At 51.2% G+C, this 19,195-nt stretch overlaps 1 protein-coding gene across 1 annotated transcript in view; it reads right to left on the bottom strand.

Annotated features, from left to right (window-relative positions):
- Window positions 1–9,618: 9,618 nt before the first annotated feature.
- LOC148164583 (voltage-dependent N-type calcium channel subunit alpha-1B-like) overlaps window positions 9,619–19,195 on the bottom strand; it is a 35,511-nt gene continuing 25,934 nt past the window's right edge. Inside the window, 11 exon segments of the mRNA XM_088022871.1 lie at window positions 9,619–9,989; window positions 9,992–10,024; window positions 10,027–10,059; window positions 10,062–10,191; window positions 10,596–10,840; window positions 11,076–11,283; window positions 12,668–12,792; window positions 12,962–13,089; window positions 14,445–14,572; window positions 15,580–15,692; window positions 16,196–16,303. Of these exon segments, the coding sequence (XP_087878997.1) occupies window positions 9,664–9,989; window positions 9,992–10,024; window positions 10,027–10,059; window positions 10,062–10,191; window positions 10,596–10,840; window positions 11,076–11,283; window positions 12,668–12,792; window positions 12,962–13,089; window positions 14,445–14,572; window positions 15,580–15,692; window positions 16,196–16,303 (1,577 nt within the window). The 3' untranslated portion in view covers window positions 9,619–9,663.

The following is a 19,195-nucleotide window of genomic DNA, read 5'->3' on the forward strand; positions in this document are numbered from 1 at the left end:
TCGGGCTCCCTGCTCAGCAGGGAGCCCGCTTCTCCCTCTCCCACTCCCCCTGCTTGTGTTCCCTCTCCCACTCCCCCTGCTTGTGTTCCCTCTCTCGCTCTGTCTCTCTCTGTCAAATAAATAAATAAAATCTTAAAAAAAAAAAAACTTTTGCTCTGTGAAAGACCTTGCTCAGAAAACTAAAAGACAAGCCACGAACTGGGAGGAAATATTTGCAAAGCGCAAATCTGGTAAAAGATTTGTATTCAAAAAATACAAAAGACTATCAGAACTCAATGATAAGGAAACAAACATCCTAACTGATAATGGGTAAGGATCTGAACAGATGCCTGGACAAAGAAGATATTCAGATACAAAATAAGCATACAAAATTATGTTTGACATCATCATTAGGAAAGTACAAATTTAAACAACAGTGAGACAGCCAGTACTGCACACCTATCACAAATACTAAACTCCAAAAACAAGAACACCAATTGCTGGAAGGTGAGGAATGGCAGCAACTGTCCCTTCAGAAGACATTTTGGCCATTTTTTCCAAACCTAAGTTAGTCTCATGTTAAGATCCAACAATTGCACTTCTAGTATTTAGCAACTGCTTTGAAAAACTATTTCCGAACAAAAACTCACATGCAGTTATGCACGGTAGCTCCATTCATAATGGTTACAAACTTAAAGAAACCAGGATGTCCTTCCATTAGTGAATCCATAAGCAAACTAAGTGCATCCATGTGAAGGAAGCAGAATATGCCATGCAAAATATACCTCTTTGGCACAAGGGATATTTGGGCTGATTAATTTTAAGAAACGCCAGACATGGGAGAATCTCTGAAAACTGGGTAAAAGTTGCCATTTGGTGAGTGACATGTACACTTATAAAGGAACACCCCATTTGTAAGCCTGTCTCCCTCTGTATCAGGAACAGAATTACTAAATCTCAAGAAACGCTTACCAAAAGAGAAGGCACAGACTTAAAGCTGTGTAACAACCATACCCTCGTTTACTGTGCTCACCTGATAACATCCCTTAACTGGCCTTCCCACCACCCAAAATCTTTTGGTCTTTAGCTGAAGATAGCATTTAGGGTGAGGGCTGAGCCACTTCAAGGAATTACACCATTTTCCTGGGTATCTCCCATGAATACAGGACATATGCATGATATTAAACTTTGACTTGTTTTTCTCCTGTTAATCTATTCAGCAATAAAAAGAAATGAACCATCACCCCATACAATCACATGGATGAACGTTACATGTATTTTTCTAAGTGAAAGAATCCAGTCTGAAAAGGCTGCACACTGAGTGACCCGATTTGTAGGAGATTCTGGAAAAGGCAAAACTAGAGATGATATAAGGATCTGGGAGTGAATTCCATGATATTTTCATGATTTATACCTGCCATTAAGCATTTGACAAAACCCAAACCTTTTGGGGCACCTGGCTGGCTCATTTGGTGGAGTGTGCAACTCTTGATCTTGGGGTTGTGAATTCGGGCCCCATGTTGGGTGTGGAGATTACTTAAAAATAAAATCTTTAAAAAATACAAACATTTCTACATCCCAAAGAGTAAATAATAATCTACAGAAAGTAAGTTGTTTAGGATGTGGGAGTGTCACAGGATGGTGTGGGGGCCAAGGGCAGGCTGCCCCAAATCTGCCACTTTGACATACAGATCATTTTAAATAAAAGTTACTTAAGAGACAGCCTATGCAATGAGGACACTTAGACCCTCCTCTGTCCCCCTGCAAAGGAAATCAATCTCCCATGTGAAGGTGTCCCTATACCAGGAGGTAAAGAGATTTTGACATCACCAGAGATGGGAGATTTGGAGCCCATAAGGCTGTATAAACAACCCTTGTTACTTTTTACTAATTTACAACCCCAGCCCAAATTTTGTTTAGAATTCCTTACTAATCGAAGCTCCCAAGGTTAAGTTTTCTTTGTCCTGTGATTTCTTCACAGGTGTAGTTACTCTTTGTCCAAAAAGTATAAAACCTGGCTTCCTTGGTCATTTCTTTAGACCTCAGGTTCATTATTGGGTCTCCATGTGCACATTATTGCACTTTAGGTTTTTTTCTCCCACTTATCTGTTTCATGTCAATTTATTTCCTCATCCCTCGGTAAGAACCTTGGACAAAGGAAAATTTCTTCCTCCCCTTCAATGGAATGCAGAACGTGACACATAATCTAACTGTATTAGAAACATATGGGGGGAAAAAACCCTCACTGTAGGTTGTATGACAAAAGGTGCTGACCTAAGTAACTTTGGAAATGAATGGAATCTGTAGATTAAAGAAAAAATGTACTGTACGTACACAGTGGACTCCATTTGATAAAGTTCTCTGCCATCAGAGTGGTAGCTAACAGTTCTGAAAACACCACATCTGTAATCTGGAATGGAGCAATGAATTAAATAAAGGGCCGGTGGTGAGAGCCAGGTTTGTCACTGTTAGAGTAGGAAGTTACAGATCAGCAAAGGGAGTAGATCACAATCTCCATGTGGTGGCGGACCAGGTTGGAGACATCAGTATAAACTCATCCTTAGCTTAATATGGACGCAGACGGTTCCACACAGAAATCTTTATCATTAGGTGTGTCGACATAGGTGGGAATACAGGCATATATTGCCTTGCATTGTCCGCTGAGCATGGACATTTAGCTCCCCCGTGTAAGACTTTAATACCGTTCTCTACTACGCAGAGCTCCTTAAAGAACTTGCTGATGCTAGAACTTGGACAGTAAGTATAGGAGCCAGGATAATCTTGACATATCAGAAAGTAAGGAAGTACCAAGAAAAGAGCCACAGAGATGGAATGATGTCAATGGAAAGCAGGAGCCAATGGAAAGTGCTCTCCGTCACCAAAGGAGGAATGAGCCAGCGACCAAACACTGAGGTGCTGGAACATAACCTACCCTGGTGTCCGTGCTGGTAAAAATAAATGATTCTTTTTAAGATTTTACTTATTTATTTGAGAGGGAGAGAGAGTGCATAAGCAGAGGGGAGAGACAGAGGGAGAGGGAGAAGCAGACCCCCCACTGAGCGGGGAGCCCGACATGGGGCTCGATCCCAGGACTCTGAGATCATGACCTGAGCTGAAGGTAGACACTTAACTGACTGAGACACCCAGGTGCCCCCAAATAGACGATTTTTTAAAAAGAAACCACAGGGCCAAAATGGAGTCACTTACGTCAGGAGACCCAAGCCAGCAGACCAAGACTTACTACCTGACCTAACTGCAGTTCCACACACCCTCACCTCCACGTAAACTTTAACCGGTCAACCTGGAAAATGAACTGAATGGCCCCTTCTGTTCCCCTTAGGAGGGGGACATTGCCTAAAATAGTGCATCCTTTTCTAGTAATTTCTTTTTTTCAATGCCCTCTCTGCCTTTAAAATCCTTCCCCTCCCTGCAGCTCAAAGGAGCCCCTTTCTTTTTGCTAAATGGGATGCTGCCTGTTTCATGAATTGTTCAATGAAGCCAATGGGACTGGGATCTTTTAAATTACTTTGTTGCCTTTTTATTAACAAATTACATAGCTTCTTATAAGCGGGACTGCATAGACCTCTCCTATAAGAATTCCAACTAATAGATGTAGATAACCATTCATCAAGTAAATGGAGCTAACTCTCCTCTCCTAAAGTGGGGGCTCAGGGCAGTTGTCTTCCTGCACATGGGAAAGAGTAACTTCCTGGTGGGGAAGCCTGACCAATGCTGCCTCAGCCAGGTGACCAGCGTTAACATGGACAGTGACAAGTGTTCCCTCGTTGTAAAGTAACGACAAAGCACTTTACCTCCCTGATCTGCTTCCTCCAAACCCATAACCCCAGTCTAATCAGGAGGAAAACAAGTAAATCCCAATGGGGGACTTTCTACAAAATGCCTGACCAGTCCTCCTCAACACTGCCAAGGTCACTGAAACAAAGCAAGACTGAGAAAGTGTCACAGCCAAGGAGAGCCTAAAGACATATGATGAGCACATGTCACGTGGTGCCCTGCATGGGATCCTGGAGCGAGGAAAGGTAGAACAGGAGAAACCTGAATAAAATACAGACTCCTGCTAAAAATAACATATCAATATTTGTTCACTAATTGTGACAATTTTGTAGAAAACTAGAAAAAGAGGAGAAATTAGGGGCACCTGGGTGGCTCAGTCAGTTAAGCGTCCGCCTTCGGCTCAGGTCATGATCCCGGGGTCCTGGGATCGAGCCCCACGTCGGGCTCCCTGCTCCGCGGGAGCCTGCTTCTCCCTCTCCCTTGCTGCTCACCCTGCTTGTGCTCTCTCTCTCGCTCGCTCGCAGTCAAATAAATAAATAAGATCTTTATTAAAAAAAACAGACATTAAAGGTCAAATAAGGGAAACCTATTGCATCGGACTGGAAGTCTAGAGGAAATGGGTGATTTCCTAATAAAAATGCACAATAATAAAATGGACCCTGAAATAAGGAAAAAACAGGCAGACCAATTAGCCATCCAGGGCCTCATCCTCCTGCTGGTTCTCCTCTCACTGTTCTGGGGTTTTCCTCTCCTAGGACAGAAAAGGAACAGGGACAGAAGTGTTCTGGAGCTGCCCTTAGACCCGACCCCACTCACTGTCTTCCTCTCCCCCAGCCATACCCTGCTCAGCGAGGACACTATGCACGGGGAGTCTCAGGGATTGTGGATCCTGATGTGTCACCCAGTTCTTTTTTGGATGGCAAGGGACTGGACACACTTACTAAAGTAACAGAAGTTAATATTTTTTAATGGTAGAAATACCTTAATACTTGCAAGAGACAAGAGTGGGTTTGGACCTGGCAGGCCCAAAGGCTCACACTCTCACAGTGTGACCTAGACACACTCCAACACTCCATCCTGCTAAGCGCTCTGGGGTGGCCCCATTCATAGGCACAGTCTCTCTCACTGCATCTGGGGCCTCCCACAACTCCAGGCTGACACCCACTCACCATCCATTCTACTGGGAAGGGTTTCTCTTTCCCTTGGGTTCCATGAAAAGTCATGGCTTTAACTGTCTTTGGCCCGGCTTGGGTCACACTCTCATCCTTGAAGCCATCAGAGCACCCAGAAAATAGAGCAAGGGGTTGGGTAGACTTGGATCATACACGCATCTCTGAAGTGGGTGGAAAGTGGGGTCTGCCCTCTGGAACTGTCTGGATGGTAGGCAGGTGACATGGGGTTCCCAAAGGCAAGCTGAGATGCTGGACTTGGACATGAGAAGAGATGCCAGGCTGGGAAAGCAGCAGATTCCGCATCACTGGTGACTGACTGCACGGCTTTGGAATCTGAAGCCCAAGGAAGGAAGGGGTCACTTCGTTAGGGTCACGGGCTGCAGCCGCCCATCCAGTGCTCTTGCTATTTTCCCATGACGGCAAGGCGCTCTCCTACTTGCTGAAAAAGCAACTTTGCTGTTGGTAGGAAACTCAAGGCTCCTGCCTTGGATATTGGGTCCTCACATCTCAGAGACTGGAAGGCACACAGACCTCACTCTTCTCCCTGGGAGGAAGGACCCCGGAGTCACACCTGCCCCCCACATTAATCGCTCCTCCCCAAAGAACAAACTGGCTCATTCTCCAGTCTCTTCTCTCTCCTTTATGAAGAACAGAGAGCAAATGTGAGGATGATAAGGAAAGTATCGCTCACTGAAACAGTGGGAGGCTCAAGGATTATTCCACACCACAAATCCACACATGGCAGACTTTCTGGAGGCCACAGTCCCTGAATCATGCATGTGACTCTCTGAAACCAGGCAGCCTCACTGAGAAACTGCCTGCTGGGAGGCACAGTTACTCCCATAACCTTAATTCTTAACAAATACGTATGTCAAAGGTTTACATCACAATCGGGAGGCCAAAGGACTCGCAGGGTCAGTCTGCCGAATGGCTGTATGGCTGCTGTGGACAGGACCACATCCAACATTTGGAGGGTTAAGAGACTGTGAAGGAGGAAGCCCTTGTCTCAACCACACAGGCGTTGGGAATGGAAACATCCTGTGGGGCTGTCTACACTGCCCATGGGCCTGTTACACTGCCAGGAGCACAGTCAGCTCAGTAATGGCTGTGGGGGTTGTCAGGACCCTTTCTGGCCTGAGCTGGAGGGCCACAGATGCCTCCCTGGATGGTCAGAGGCCAAGGGCTGTCCTGTCTACTGCCTGTTTCCTGCCGATCACTCAGATGGGATGAAGGATCTAGCCAGCGCCGGGGGGGGGGTCCCCAACAGCCCGAAGAAGGCTGTACATGGGGGCGGGCAGGCCACGGCAGTCAGTCCTATATGAATCCATTCGTGTCTACAGAGTGCCCTCGTGGGGTGGGGCCGTGCTGGAACTTGCGGCTGCCCAGGCAGAGTGGGGCCAGCAGCACCCTTCCCAGGTGGGAAGGCAGAAGAACCCTTTATAACCTCTGAGTCCCCCTATAACCCCTGACTGGGGATGAGTTGGATCTCAAACTGTCAGGAATCAGGTGGACATTTCACTTTTCTTCTGTCTGAGCCCAGGAGTGAAGGGCTGAAAACCAATGCTCCAGCTCACCTCTGACTCGTGTGTGACCCTGGGTGAGTCCTGTCTACCCTGGAGGCCCAGGGAGTTGGAGGAGGGGGAAGAAAGCCAATTATGCTTAAACCTAACCCCGATCCAGACCCTGGCCCTGACCCCAACCCATGACCCTCACCCCAACCCCACCCAGATTCTCAGGCTGATCCACACTTGCATCATGAACAGGCCCAAATCAGTTTTAGGGGGTTATTTTCTCCGGAGAGCTGCTCGGCTCTGCACTCCTGCCCACACGCCCATGGAGGTGGCCCTGCCTCCTGAGGACGCACAGGTTGCTGACTCCCACACCTCTTGCATACATAACCCAGCAGCATGGTGGGGTTTGTTTTGATTTTTTGCTAAGTTTTATTTTAATCCAAGGACTTTGATTCATACCAAATGTCATTGTAGAAACAATAGCAGAATCCAAAGTCTGGGTGATCAGTATTACTCAGGCAGCAAACTCGTCAATCACAGAATTGTTTTAAAGCAGGTCCCAGTTGTGTTGCATGGTTGGGACTTCTTTTTGGGTTTTTTTTTTTAACACTGTTCTTAAATATAAAGCTTTGCAACAAACCTTTGACTTATGTCAAATATAATTAAAAATTAACAAATGAGTACATTGTATCAAAAAGTACGAAGATATACATTTCATGCACATACTTGTATATATGTATATATTTTACATGCACACATAACTTCTTCAAACTACAGCCACTGCTTGACTGGTCCAGATGCAGACAACTGGTTAATGCATTTCAAATTTGGCAACTCACTATGAGATCTCAGTGGAAACATATGATAGCTGAGAAGAGACGATACAGAAACAAAACCCAAAGTCAGGAAAACAAGACACAGTATCTCTTCCCCCACTCCCTGTAGTTTTCACCAATTCCAGTGTCTAGAAGAATCCAGACAGACTGGTGAGGCTGTGTGGGGCTAGAACAGTGATTTTCCACCCAACATGGCCTGGGAAGCAGCTGCGGTTCTGCACAGAATGGATACATTCACAATAACATGGGCCAGAGATGAAACATCAGTATCAAAATACACATCCTTCTGCTTTGCAACAGGAACAGAGCTATCTCATGCAGAGTCTGAGATACCATTCCAGTTATTATTTCCTATTGCAGTAAAATACTCTGTAATCTTAAAGTTTCAGAGTATTGTGCCTTCCAGTAAGGAGGTTCTATAAAATGGTTTGGTCACAATCATGCTGAAACCCTAGAACAGGTGGTGGTCTTACGTGATTTATTTCTATTGAATGTGTGTCCTTTGTTGCATAGCCCTGTGGGTTAACGACATCCACTCACTGGGACACACCTCCACACAGAGAAACGCACACACACGTCACAGGCCAGGTTTCTTTAAGGTGAGTCATGGGGCAAAAGCCAATGGGAACACTCAAATGATCCAGCGAAGAGATCATCTGACATTTCCAAACACGGAGGATGCACCAAAATCTAATCATCTAAATATTCCTTTTGTTCACAAAACAAAGGGTCTCCCAGCATTTTATGCACAGCCTCCTACCTACGGTGTTTCCCTTTTGACAGTGGCCATGAGGTTGGATTTCCCTTTCGCTTCCTGCTTTCCCGTGTCTTGTGCCACAGTGCTGGGCTTCAGATGGCTCCTACCTGAGCCTCAGTCGCCAAGCTTCTCCTTGCCCCATCGCTTCCTCCGAGTTTTGGCCTCATTTCAGTCGGGGCATCCCAAGTGCCCACACCTGCACAGACACAGGCCCTCCCTCCTGCCCGCCGGGTCCATCTCCACTCCCCCACCTCTCCCTCTTCCCACGACCTCTCCCTCTCTCTGGCCTTATCTGAAAAGAAACTTTCACAACAGATACCACGCCCTCTTTGGCAGGCATCCCGTCCCTGAGATTCAGACGTAGAACAGACTGAAAACACCCCATACAAGGACACACTCTACACTGCTCTGTGGCTTCCCAGGAAACCCTTCCACTTGTGGGAGGAAAACGGGGAAATGGTCGCTTCGTTTCCAACTACAACCGTCCCACTGGATGTTATATGAGTGTTCTCCATGGACACCAGCTTTCTACTTGGTTGATATTTGGAACTGGAAACAGTTCCAAGGATTCACCCACGCTTCACACAGGCTTCACGTCACCGCCCCCAGGAGCCTGGCACGAGAGGGCTCGGAAGTCAGGCACTTGGTCGAGAGCAGCAGAAGCCAGGGGAGCTGGGGGGCTCACCGAGGCTGGACGCAAGAGCATTTCCTCGCACGAGAGAGAGAGAGAGAGAGAGAGAGAGAGAGAGAGAGAGAGAGAGAGAGAGAGAGACACCACCCCCCCCCCACAAAGAGCTGAGAGCTTCCTACAGGTTGGATTTTTTTTAAGTTCTGTTACTACTTCCTTCCCCATTTTTGTTTTTCTCTTCTTTCTAGATCAAGTATATGGAATTGACAAAAGAGGGAAGGGTGTTTCGATTAAAAACCAAAACCAACAGCAAGAATGTTTTCCAGATTTGGTCCCTGTCAAGGTTGACAGCATCTGGGAGAGGACAGAGTGTGTGTGAGTGTATTTCTGGTGTCCACCTGCTGTTTCAGTACAAAGAGCCACGCTGGATGTGTTTGTGTTTGTGGGCGCCGACAAGAATGCACGGAGCCACAGGCCGGGCTCCTGAGGTTACTGCTGTTGACCATCCACTCTGTCTTATCTGGCCAGGCGTGTAAACATGCCGGGCTCCGTACCACACACGTGGATAAAGGATGGTCTCAACCAGATCCAGACCTCCTAAAAGTGGCCCAGGCACACCCCCCAGACGCTGGGAGCCATCACACAGGATTCAGACTGACAGGGTCCCACTCAGCACATGCAGTGACTTCCCGTGTAGGGTCTGTGGCACGAGACCCAGGCAGGCAGCATACAAGGGGACAGAGAGAGCCACGTCCTTCTCCGAAAGGGCTTTAGGAATTGGTCCAGCGTGAAAGAGAAGGTGGGGGCGGGGGGGTGGGGGGGAGCCACGGGGCCTCCCCTCAGCTGGCCCCAAAGGCGGGGTCGCTCCAACCAGGGGCTGCTGCCCCTGCCTCGGTGCCCCTGCGCGTCCCTGGGAGCCCAGCGTGGATGATAAAACTCATCGGCTGGAACGCGCCCACTGAGCAGGCGCGCGGCAGAGGTGCGGCTAGCACCAGTGGTCTTGGTCGGGGTGGTGGTAGCTATGCTGAACCCGGCCGCCCGAGCTGAGCCCCAGAGTGCAGTGGTAGCCGTTGGGCACGCAGCGGAGGGGGTGCGACTGGGAGGTCAGGGAGGACACATAGGAAGTCCGGGAGGAGCGGCCTGAGTTGGTGGCCACAGCCTCCTTGAAGGTAAGCGTGTCCTCAGGCTGGGTGTAGGCAGTGTCCTCACTGTCCAGACGCTGCCCCAAGTAAGGGTCAGAACCGATCCTAGAGCCGGCGGCCAGGGGCTGGCTGAGGGGGTCTCTCTGGAGCAGAGCATTGTGTTCGGAAGGCCACGGCTAAGCCGGCCCGGGGAAAAGGTTGGAGGCTGGTCTGTACCCCAGCAAAGTGGACAAGCGAAGATTGGCCATCTTGTAGGTGACACTGGGAAGGGGGGTCAGCGAAGTCTGGGGGAGCTGCCTCCGCCCACCACGGCCAGGGGTGCTAGCACCGGATGTTGACAACAAGGGGCTCCCATTCACTGAACCACCACCCTACAAGAAAATAGAACAGAGAAAAAAAAATCAAAGTCCCAGACCAGAGGCCAATGCAGGTGAGAACCATGGAGGTGGGGGGTGAGGCATGGAGAGAGGCAGGCACCCTGGGAGGGGACCCGTAGGGTGTGTGGTGGAGGGGGGAAAGCCGCTGGTGCCGGTAGGCCTGGGGAGGTGGTTGGGGACCAGTGGGGAACAAAGGGACAGGCACAGCTCAGGGAGAAGGGAGACCAGAGGCCAGTCCAGGGCAGTTGGGAGGGGAGGATCGGGCTGGTGCGGGAGGAATGGAGCAAGGAGGGGGGGAGCGCAGACTCGGGCCTGGGAACCAGGACATGAAGGAGGATTCGGAGCATGGTGCGGGGGGGGGCTCGTGAGGAGGGGCAGTGAGGGGGGTCCTGTCTTACCGGTCTTGGGGATCCTGGCTCCTGCCCAGCTGTTGGTGACGTGGGGTGGCTGCTGAGGGAGGGTTTGGGCTGCGAGGGCTCCCGGCCCCCAAAGCGGTCACAGGAGTAGAAACGCTGCTTCTCCGAGGAAGAGGAAGAGGGCTGCCTCCGCTCTTGGGACCGGCCCCGCTCCTGTCTGCGCTCCGTCCGGCAGCCTGTGGGCCCCTCTCGCGGGGGTGGGCCTGGCCCTGCAGCACTGCTGGGTGCTGGCCAGGAAGAGGGGAAGTCAGCACAGCGAGCCAGGTGGGGAGACAGACCCCCAGCCCAGACCCGGTCCCCAGGGCCAGCAGGGGGACCCAGGGGGAGAGCTGAGGTGCATGGGTGATCCTGCCTGGTCCCCAGACCTGGGCCTCACAGCCCCCTACTCAGGGCCGTTTGGATGGTGGAGGCACAGAAAGGAATGCCTCAGGCCCTGGCCATAGGAGGGACCCCCGCACGCACCGCCATCTGTGTCTGCGGACAGGCTGGGCCCCTTCTCCAAGGACTTCTGCTTCCTGTCCCTGCGGCGATGGCAGCGGTGGTGGTGATGGGGCGCAGCCTGGCTGGCTGGGGCACGGGCCAGGGCAGCGCTGCAGAGATGAGCCACGTGGGGACGCTGGGGCGCCAGTGTGGAGATGGAGCACTTCATGGGGCTGGCGTTGGGGGCCGGCTGCGGGTGGGATGTGGGTTGGCACACAGTCTGAGAGAGGGGCCTGGGGCAGGCTCCAGGGCGGCACTGAAGGCCTGGGGCTCAGGAACCACCAGGCCCCTCCCTCTCCCCAGAAAGCTCTTCCCCACCCAGGCCCACCCTTTCTCCCAGAGCACGCTGCACAAGGTGCTGTCCGTCTCTGCCAGCGGGGCCCAGAGAGCTGTTGGCCTCAGTGTCCCTGGGGGACAGGGAGGATGCCAGGAAGAGGGAGGCTGCGGGCCTGGCTGGGAGAACCCTGAGGGGTGGCTGCGTGTGATGGCCCTGCTGGGCCAGGGCCATGGGGCTCCTGCCCTGGGCTGAAATCGGGACCTGCGGAAAGGGGCCCTCCCAGGGGAGCTGACCCACAGCCTCCACTCGGCGTCCTCAAGCTGGCCGCCCAGCGGGCCAGGCTCGGGAAGGGGAAGAGGGCGGGAGCCACCACCAATGGGAGGCAGAGACAAGTTTAGAGAATGAAGTCATTGGAATGTGCAGAACCAGGAACCACAAAAGGAGGCAGGGACAGGGCCAGCCCCAGGCAAACACTGAGGGTCCCCGGCTGGAGGACATGCCCCTCTAAAGCCCCTCACCATCCCAGGAAGTGAAAGCAGGGCCCCCTGACACAGCCTCAGGTCTGCAGGCCCCTCTCTGAGTCCTTGTGAATGGGCCCACAGCCCCCTTGCCCTGGAGCTTCCTGCTCGGTACTCAAAGCATCCCTGAAGGAGCAGGGGATGGAGGTGGTGCCGCCTCCAGAGTCCAGAGAAAGAACAGGGCAGGTCGGGCGCCTGGGTGGCTCAGTTGGTTAAGCAACTGCCTTCGGCTCAGGTCATGACCCTGGAGTTCCAGGATCGAGTCCCGCATTGGGCTCAGCAGGGAGTCTGCTTCTCCCTCTGACCCTCCCCCCTCTCATGTGCTCTCTCTCTCAAATAAAATAAATAAAATCTTTAAAAGAAAAAAAGAACAGGGCAGGTCCTCCCCAGAGCATCCATGGGGGAAAGGGAGGACCAAGCTGTGAGGCACCATGTGCATGGCGGGGGGGCCGGGGGGGCAATGCAGGCTGGCGTGGGAGAGGGGTGTCCTAGAGAGAGGGAGAGTCTGGGTCAGGGACACTGGGCTGGGAGATGGAAGGCCCAGGGCCACCGCAGGAGGCTGAGCACCGGTGGGTGGTGGGGATTCCTGGCAGGCCTCCGAGGACTCTGGCTGCACCTCTTGAGACCATCGTCCTGGGAGCTCCCAACAGGGCTGACAGTGTCCAGGCCGCCGTGCAGGTAGGGAGCCCTCACGCGGGACACAAGCCCTCCCCAAGCCAGGTCTCCTCATCCCCCACGCCCCCACCCTCCCATGACCCTGGCCCTCCCAGACCACCCACCTGAGTCTCTGCAGCCGGGCGAGGCATGGAGGCCGCGCGTCCCTGGCTCTCCAGTCCGGGTTGGGGCTCCCCGTCAGGACCTCTCAGGGCCATGCTCTGCATCTGGACGTCCACAGCCTGGGCACACAGCAGCCCGCAGTCACACCGGCCCCCACCCCACCCTCACCTCCCCCCCCATCGTGGGCTCCCCGCCACACTCCTGCCATCTCCCACCATCCCTGTCTCACCCCAATCCTTATCTCATCCCCCATCCCCAGCCTGGCTCCCCAGCCCTGGGAGCCCTCCCCGGGTTTCCTGGCTGCACCACTGGGATCTCTGTAGAGTGGCCACGCTCCAGGGGTGTCCTTGCCTCATAGGGTACCTCCTGGGTCCTCTCAGTACCCCAGGAAACAGACTCCTTGATGCCACTCTCCTGGGGTTGTCTGTAGAGAAGAGAGGATTGTGCTGTTGGCTCAGAGGCCTGTGGGCCTTGGAAGGCCCACCAAGGACCTGGCTCCAACCTGCCAGGAACCTATACTGGCCCCTTCTACTCTGGGTGAGAAGCAGCCCAGACGCGTGAGGCCCTTCAAGTACAGGCTCTCAAGTGGCCACACAGCAAGGGATGTGGACCCAGTACCAGGGCTCAGAGCAGATGGGCAGAGAGGGCCCCCGGACATGAGTCCGAGGGAGGTCTGGGCCCACCGCTTGCTGGTCTAGGGACACCCGGCAGGTTCCTCGGCCCTAGACAGGGCCTCCCAGGAGTAGTGGGAGGCCACATGTGCACAGCATGCATGACGCAGAGGGCGGACATCCTGTCTACGCTGGTGCACAGCAGGCCCTGACCACTACGTTAGGGGCAGTGTAGTACTCAGGAAACCTACCTGATTAACCGTCCAAGACCCACAACCAGGCTGCAGAAAAGAACGTCCAAACATGTACAGATGAGGAGGAAATCAGGAGCCCTAAACATGCATGCTGTGCCCAGTCTGGTACCAGGCCCCACACCTTAGCCCTTGCTGGATGAGGCAGAGCACAGTCCCCCCTCTTTGGGCTCAGCCAGTGATTTCCTTTAGCCAATAAGGGTGTTAGCAGACCTGGGACCCTGCTGGCCCTGAGGGGGTGGCTGAGAGGAGCCTGCCTGCTACCACCCCCCAGCGACACACGGTACAAGACAGGTAGGTGACTGTTAGTTCGCAACACTTGGTTTTGGGTGGTTCATTACCAAGAATTATTGTGGCAAGAGTTAGGGGTTAGGTAACAAGGACGTTACCAATTTGTCTACAAAATACAATTGCTTCAGAAATCACTACTGGAGTAGAGATCTGAGGAAAAATGTCTTAGAGGAGTTAGGAAGACTAGACACACACAGGCCATCAACAGAATGGGGTCAAAACAAATCATTTCTCAACGGGCAGAGAGGAAGCAGAGGCAGAGGCCCCTCACTGGAAAGGGAAATGGGCACGCACAATGGGAGGTGACAGTGGGAACCACCGACTCTCTAAATCCACTGACCTCAGTGCCATCAGAGGCACCCGTGTAACGTTTTGGGAATTAGCTTTGGAGTCCACCATGGACCGCTCCAGCAGCCCGCCTGGACTAGCTTTCAGGCAGCATCTGCGGGGAACCATTCGGGGGGAGGTGGGCACGGGGTGGAACAGAGAGGCCAGTCTCCCAAAGTGGTGATGGGACCTGAGGGCTCCATGTCCTGCAGCACAGCCTACAGGGAGCCCCTCTGGGAGGGGGAGAAACCAGGAGTCCTACCTCCTCCGTGCACCTCGCACCCTGGCCAGGTACTGACACGGCCCCGCCGTTGCTGAGGGACGCAGAGCTCTTCTGCCGAAGGAAAACCCGGGCTCCTCGGAGCACAGCCGGCTGTGTCTGCTCCAGCGTGGCCTTCAGAGGGTGGAACAGGGACACAGGGCCCATCTGTAGAAGGGACGCAGGGAAGAGGAAGAGCTCTAAGGGCACAGACAGGTGTGCCAGAAAGCTGGCCTGACCCCACAGCATGGGTTGGTGCTCCTTCTGCCCTGCCCCAGCCCTACACAGGAGGTAGGCGGGGGCTTACTCCCAACCTGGCCTGTGAGTGACATCAGGAAAGTCATTTCACTTCTTGGAGCTTCAGTTTCCCTACCTACAATCTGGGGACCTCATCCAATTACAAATGCTAAAAAGATTTCATCTCATCATCAACTTGGATTGATGGGTAGAGGCTGCATGAGCCCGGACTGAGCAGAATTCTAAGGATATTTCAGGGCTCGGGGGGTGGCGGGGGGGGCACTAATGGGTGTCTGCAACAGACAGGGGAATGGGGGATGTGGTGTGGGCATCAGATACTTCCCATCCCACAATGGGTGAATGTCCCTGTAAGCTCCAAACCAGGCAACTTTCTAGACAGAGTCTACGTATGGTCACTGATGGTTTGGCTGCATGGGAAAGTCGTTATCTTTGAAGGATGACGTCAGGAAGATGGGGCCCCAAACCAGCCCAGTCAGAGTCATGAGTGGAAGAAATCATGACCCTGGACCCATCAGTTTGATTCTCTCTGGTCCTTGCCAATGTGCACGGTAATCAGGTTCTCCTCGAACCTCCCCAAACAACCTCCTCAAATATTCTTCAAACTTCTTTCTTCTACCACTTAAAACAGTGGGATCTCCAGGGAACATGTCCTCAGCCTCTTGTCTACTGCTCCTGAACACTAGGTCTCCAAGTCAGGGGGGCCCCAAGTACCAGCAAGAGACCAGCCGTTGGAAAGCATACAGGCTGTATGGGGTTTCTGACTTTGGGGCCAGAGAGTGAGGCTACAGTAAGAACCTCTCATCTTCCTTTTCCCGCCGTGCAATCCCCAGGAAGGATGTGGGTTTCCTCTGCCATCAAAACAACTGATGGGTGCCAGAGTCTGAGGTTTACTTCTTGGAAATCCTGGAACTTGGTACCTGGGACAGGCCTCCCGTGGCCTGGTGAATCTGGTCTCTGGGGGTCTTGCTCTGTTTGTAGAAGTCAAATATCATCAGAGCTGCGTACACCTTTCCTACGGTCATCTCATCGGCTGGAGGGAGAGAAAACAGAGGGTGGGGTGTGGAGGAGGAAGGGGAGGTGGGGGGCAAGGGAACAGCCTCCACCACAGGGACTCCTGGACATGCTCAGGGAAGGGCACAGGGCTTGGCCGAAGTGGCATCTTTGGGCACTGAGCACGTGTCCTCTGGAGCTGTACTGACTCTCCACAGGGCCCTCCATCTCCTCCCAATGAAGTGGATGCGGGGTTTCATCTTTAAGCACCTCATCTCTAACTGTAGGAGTCTCCCTGCTGTTCTCTGGATTTTTTTAAGTATACACCCCCACCAGGAACGTGGGTGACTGTGGTCAACAGAATAAAGCCCAGGGAATCCCTTCCCACAGTCCCTATGCACCCACTGGTAAGACCGTTCTCCCTGCAGGTGGAAACTAAGTCTAGACTATTGACGAGGTCACCCTGGCCCAGGCCTCCCGGCTCTGCCTCTGGGAGGGACACAAAAGGGGGGTGAACAAGGAGAATTTCTTGCCCTCACTTACGTTTATGGGGTGGCACCAGTAACTCCAGGGTCTTCTGGGGCAGATTGGCCCACACAGAGGAAATCTCCTTCCTCAACTCTGCATCACACTGATGCTGCTTGGTGCCGGCTGGGGCAGGACAAGGGTGTGGAGGGGAAGAGAGATGTTAGGAGCTGTCTCACGGGCCCCCTGGGGGAGCCGGCAGGGAGAGGTGTGGTGTGAGGGGAAATGGGGCAAGGACCGTGCCAGGAGAAAGGGCAGAGCGGGGAGAAGCACGGCCACGGCGGCTGTCGGAGCGTCCCTGATGGGCACGTGCAGAGACAGAGGCCTGTGTGCGTGGGCCCTGGGAGTGGAGAAGGGATATGGTGGCGGTCCAGCTGTTCGTCCAGCCATTCAAAACTATCAAGAGAGCACCCTCCCGTGCCAGGGACTATTCTAGGTGATGGAACAAAAGCAAAGGAGCCGCCTTTGTGGCACCATGTGGCTTGACTCAACAATAAAGTGGCAGTAAGTTCAAAACCTAGTGTGTTGGGTGCAGAAAAAGCTTAAGTAGGGAGGGATGAGAAACATTAGGAGGGCCGAAATTTTGGACAGGGTAGTCAGGAAAGGTCTCATGAGAAGGTGGTGTGTGTGTAAGACCCCGAAGGCAGAAAAGGACCAGGGGGTGCAAAGGCCTCGGTGTGTCACACAACCAGCCAGGAAGGCAAGGCTCACTGAGCGGGGGGTGGGGGTGACGGGCTGCAGGGAGCAGATGTTGAGATAGGAAGCAGCAGAGCGTGATAAGCAGAGGGATAAAATACTCTGACCTTTTTTTAGCATCAGGTTTACTACGGTATAATGTACATACAATGAAATCCACCCTTTTCAGTTATCCCGTTCTATGAACTTTGGTAAATCCATAAAGTCACACATCCACCCCACAATCGAGTCATGGTATATGGCCCCACTGCCAAAGTCCCTCTGTGCTCCCTTTGTAGCTGACCCCTTGGCCTCCTCTCACCCCGTCCCATCCCTAGTGTGTTTTCTGTCTCGGTCTGTTTTGCCTTCTCCAGAATGCCCCACAAACAACGTCATCGGGTGTATTGGCTTTTGAGTAGGACTTCTCCACTCAGCGTGGTGCCTTTGAGATTCAGTCCACGTTGTTGAGTGTATAAGTAGCCTGTTTCTTTTGACTGCGGAGTACTACCTTGTGGTATGGATAGACCCCAGTTTGTTTATCCATTCACCAGTTGTGAGCATTTGAGTTGCTTACATTTTGAGGAGATTATGAAATAAAGCTGTGAACATTTGCATATAGGTTTTTGTGCAGATGTATGTTTTCTTTTCTTCCCACTTGGGAGTGGGCTGGCTGGGCCGTACGGTAAGGAACTGCCAAACTAGGATCACAAGAATTCCATATTATGCATTCTCACCAGGACTTAATATTGTCATTTAGAAAAGTACTTTAGTCGTATTAATAACCATGTAGTGTTATCTTACTATGGCTTCATTTTGGATTTCTCCCATCCAAGTACGAACCAGGCCCGACCCTGCTTAGCTTCCGAGATCAGACGAGATCGGGCGCGTTCAGGGTGGTATGGCCGTAGACTTCATTTTGGATTTCTCTAATGATTAATGATATTGAGCATCTTTACAGGTGTTTATTTGCCTTCCATATATATATTTTTGGTGACACGTCTATTCGAATCCTTTACCCATTTTTATTAGGTTGTTTATTTTCTTATTACTGAGTTGTGACAGACCTTTATCTATTCTGGAAACTGATCCTATATCAGATACATGGTTCAAAAATATCTTCACCAATGCTTTAGCTTTGTCTTTTCATTTTCTTAAATGTCTTTTTGAAGAGCAAAAGTTTTTAATGTTGATAAAGTTCAATTTTTCAATTTTTCTTTTATGGCTCATGCTTTTTGTGTCTTCAAAAATCTTTGCCAAACTCAAAATTGCCAAAATCTCTCTCCTGTGTTTCCTTCTAGAGGTTTTATAATTTTACACTTTACATTTATGTCTATGATCAATTTCAAGTTAATTTTTGTAGGAGGTAAAAGGTATGTGCTATGGACTGAATTGTGTGCTGCCCCCGTTCACATGCTGAAGCCGGAACCCTCATTGTGACTGTATAAGGCCGAGAAGGAGGCAATTAGGTGAAATGAGGTCAGAAGGGTGGGACCCTGACCCAGAGAATTAGTGTCCTTACGAGAAGAGACACCAGAAAATTCATTCACTCTCTGTACACACTCAGGGAAAGACCATGTGAGCACACAGTGAGAAGGTGACCACCCTACAAACCAAGAGAACAGGCCCAGGAATGAAACTTACCTTCCTGGCACCTTGATTTGGACTTTCAGCCTCCAGACTGTGAGAAATAAATTTCTGTGTTTAAGCCACTCAGTTGTGGTTCTTTGTTATTGGCAGCCCTAGCAGACTAAGACACTAAATGTCAAGATTTTTCCCTTTTCTGGATAGTTGTCTAAATTTTTCAAGTACCATTTGTTGAAAAAACTATCTTTTCTTCATTAATTGCCTTTACAACTTCATCAAAAATCCATTGGCAATGTAAGTATGAGTCTCGATTGTGTTCCACTGACCCATGTCTCTGTCCTGTCACCAACACGATACACCTCAATTGACGTGCTTTATAGAAAGTCTTTGATTCAGGTAGAGTAAGTTTTCTTTGTTCTCTTTTCAAAATTGTTTGTTATTCAAGTTCTTTTGCTTTTCTAGATACATTTTAGAATTTGTTTGTACATTTCTACCTAAAAACCTGTTGGGATTTTGATTGGGTGAACATTTATTCTATTGATGAATGTGGGAAGAATTGACATCATGACAATATGGAATCTTCCAATGCATGAAGATGATGCAGTGCTTAATTTTTAGATCTTCTTTGCTTCTTTCAATGTTTTGAAATTTGCAACATACAGATCTCACATATATACTTTTTAGAGTTATCCAACAACAAAGAAGTACTTCATGTTTTTGGTGTGATTTTAATGGAACATTTTCCCATTTCAATTGTTA

Source organism: Eumetopias jubatus, unplaced genomic scaffold, assembly GCF_037043125.1.
Source record: "Eumetopias jubatus isolate StellerSeaLion01/CBP00866 unplaced genomic scaffold, mEumJub1_p1.0 scaffold_4, whole genome shotgun sequence".
Lineage (NCBI taxonomy): Eukaryota > Metazoa > Chordata > Mammalia > Carnivora > Otariidae > Eumetopias > Eumetopias jubatus.